The 2,381-nt window shown below is 43.1% G+C and overlaps 1 protein-coding gene across 1 annotated transcript; it reads right to left on the reverse strand.

Annotated features, from left to right (window-relative positions):
• Positions 1–184: 184 nt before the first annotated feature.
• LOC136851938 (helix-loop-helix protein ngn-1-like) lies at positions 185–2,165 on the reverse strand. Its single transcript, XM_067126300.1, has one exon. The coding sequence runs from the start codon at positions 1,654–1,656 to the stop codon at positions 805–807; it is 852 nt and encodes a 283-aa protein (XP_066982401.1). The 5' UTR covers positions 1,657–2,165; the 3' UTR covers positions 185–804.
• Between the last annotated feature and the right edge of the window lie 216 nt (positions 2,166–2,381).

Below are 2,381 nucleotides of genomic sequence, written 5' to 3' on the forward strand. Positions count from 1 at the left end.
GATGATAGCATAAACATAAAAGTGATTGAAGTACTGTTGCTTCACCTGTTCCTTTTAATATTTTCACATTTCGAAAACTAATTACTGAATCTCCTTTATAATTAGATTTGCGCTTCATGTTTTCCCTGATACCAGATGTTTTGATTTATAAAATAGTGAGACGTGGAAAATGAAAATCAGCATGTAACAAAATTTGTTTATTAAAAACATAAGCAGTAAAAAAAGTGTAAAACATCAGCTCATGAAATATTTACAGGTTTTAAAATGAGAAAAGACCACATAGTGTTCTTGAAAGGAAATCATTGCAAAATCAGTAATAAAATGTAACATTATGGCACATTTAGAATTAGACTAGAATCGACAAAGTGTCGAAGGATTTGATCAACCAACAAAACAGTGCTGTACAAAATTGTTGTCCTTAGCGAAAACAAAATTTTGTATCATCCAACCTCATAACCTTACTACTTATTCTATTTTACCTTAACACTAGCAGAAACTACTGATAATGCTCTGTTCATTTTATCATCTAAGAACCAGTCAAAGATTGTCAATGCCAAAGTGTATGGTAGAAATATAAAATATGAAATAAAATACAATTAAATGATTGACTAGGAACAGACGCCCTTGTACAAAAACCTTCAAAATAAATGACGATTCTTTTGCTAGGTACTAGACACGTCTTACAAAATAACGTTCCATGAAGCACCATTATTTCAGCATGGTGATGAAGGAGACTGAGAGAAAAAGAATTCTCACATCAACGCACACATTTACACCACAGTAACATAAACCTTAACATTCTTTTTAGCTGCAAAGCTCGTGTGGGAAGGATATGCCCTCCTTGTCAGTCCCAAGCAGCAGCTCTAATGCATCGGTGGCACATAAGGTTGGGATGTCGTGAAACACATCGATGTTGTCCTCAAGGAGAACCGAGTCGTCGGACAAAAGTTCCTCGAGGTCCGATGCGCTGCTGAGGGACCCTCGATTCGTGGAGGGCGAACTTGAGGCGGACAGCGCCGACGCGAAGGAAGTGTAGTCCATCATCTGCTGGTTTTGAGGTAGGAGATGCGGCGAGTAATGGGGATGACTGTGGCCGTACACCGGCACGTCGCCGCCCATTTGCGTCGTTTTCTGTAGCGACTGGTGAAAGGTGTATTGGAACGACTGGTCCAGACAGTTCTGTAGGGAGTCTTCTATCGAGCACTGGAGAGAACTCTGAATGGAACACAAGTCAACCCCATCTTCCTCGGCTTTCAGCACTTCCGACAGCGTCCGAATGTAGTTGACGGCCAGTCGCAGGGTCATGATCTTCGTCATTGTGGACTGCGTTGTCGCTATTTCGACGGCATCCGGGAGGACCTTTCTCAGGGAATCGAAGGCGTTATTGATCTCCTTCATTCGATGGCGTTCTCGGGCGTTTGCCGTTTTCCTTCGGTACTTTGACAAGGGGGCTGGCCGGGACTTCGACCTGACCGTTTTTGGGGGGACCTCCTGACGAGTCCTTTCTTGCTGAAGCCTCTTGATGATGGTTCGAGGTCGAAGCCCATACTTCTCCTCTGTCCTGTTGTTTTTGCTGTTGCTGGAGTCGATGGGCGGCATCTTTCTGACGGAAATGTCTTGGCTAGCCTCGGCCTTTTGCAGACAGTTGTCGATCATTTTCGACAGGGAATTTTCAGAGGTTGGCTCGCAGCTTCGTAAGAGCAAAGTCGACTTCCGATGATTCTAGAACTCACAAGTCCATTCTACTAAAATACAAAATACAAACAAAATTTGTATATACTTCCAATAAAGATAATTATTTCGAGCCTATTCAAGTCACTTAAGTCACGCGAACGAAGATTAAAGGGCTTAATTGGCGACGTCTTGCTAACGCCCCTCCTATTCCCTTCTTTGGCCAGGGTAAATATGTTTCCAAATTTGGGATATATTACCAATAACGTTCGGCACCGCACTTTTTTTTCTTCTTCTTCTTCTTCTTGGCTACGAATTGACCGCGTCTGACTTTTCTCACTGAAATCAAACTCGAGTGAGAAATAGCCTTGGAATTTTATTGCCCTGGGGAGTACTGGACACAAAACGAATCTTCCCTTTCTATAGGTAACCAGGAAAGACAGCGCCGTATTCCAGACGACCCTCCGGAGTATTTCCGTCTGTCCGGTGCGGGGGCACGGATACAACTGAAGCTGGAACTTCACCTGTTACCCTGACGAACCCCAACACACGTGCCCTTTTGCTGTGACGTCACTTTTGACGGGACAATATTTTCGCTTTGGAGGTTATGCGTCATGTCAGGTCGTGTTATGTGCTTCGTTTATTTTCGCGTTATCTTAGTAAACCTTTCGTTTCATACTTTGTTACTGTCAAATAACGTGTCATGCGGT

The sequence above is a fragment of the Macrobrachium rosenbergii genome, chromosome 24 (assembly GCF_040412425.1).
Source record: "Macrobrachium rosenbergii isolate ZJJX-2024 chromosome 24, ASM4041242v1, whole genome shotgun sequence".
Classification (NCBI taxonomy): Eukaryota; Metazoa; Arthropoda; class Malacostraca; order Decapoda; family Palaemonidae; genus Macrobrachium; species Macrobrachium rosenbergii.

Coding starts and splice junctions, on each gene's coding strand:
- LOC136851938 (XM_067126300.1), bottom strand. CDS start 1,656: ATGATCGACAACTGTCTGCAAAAGGCCGAGGCTAGCCAAGACATTTCC.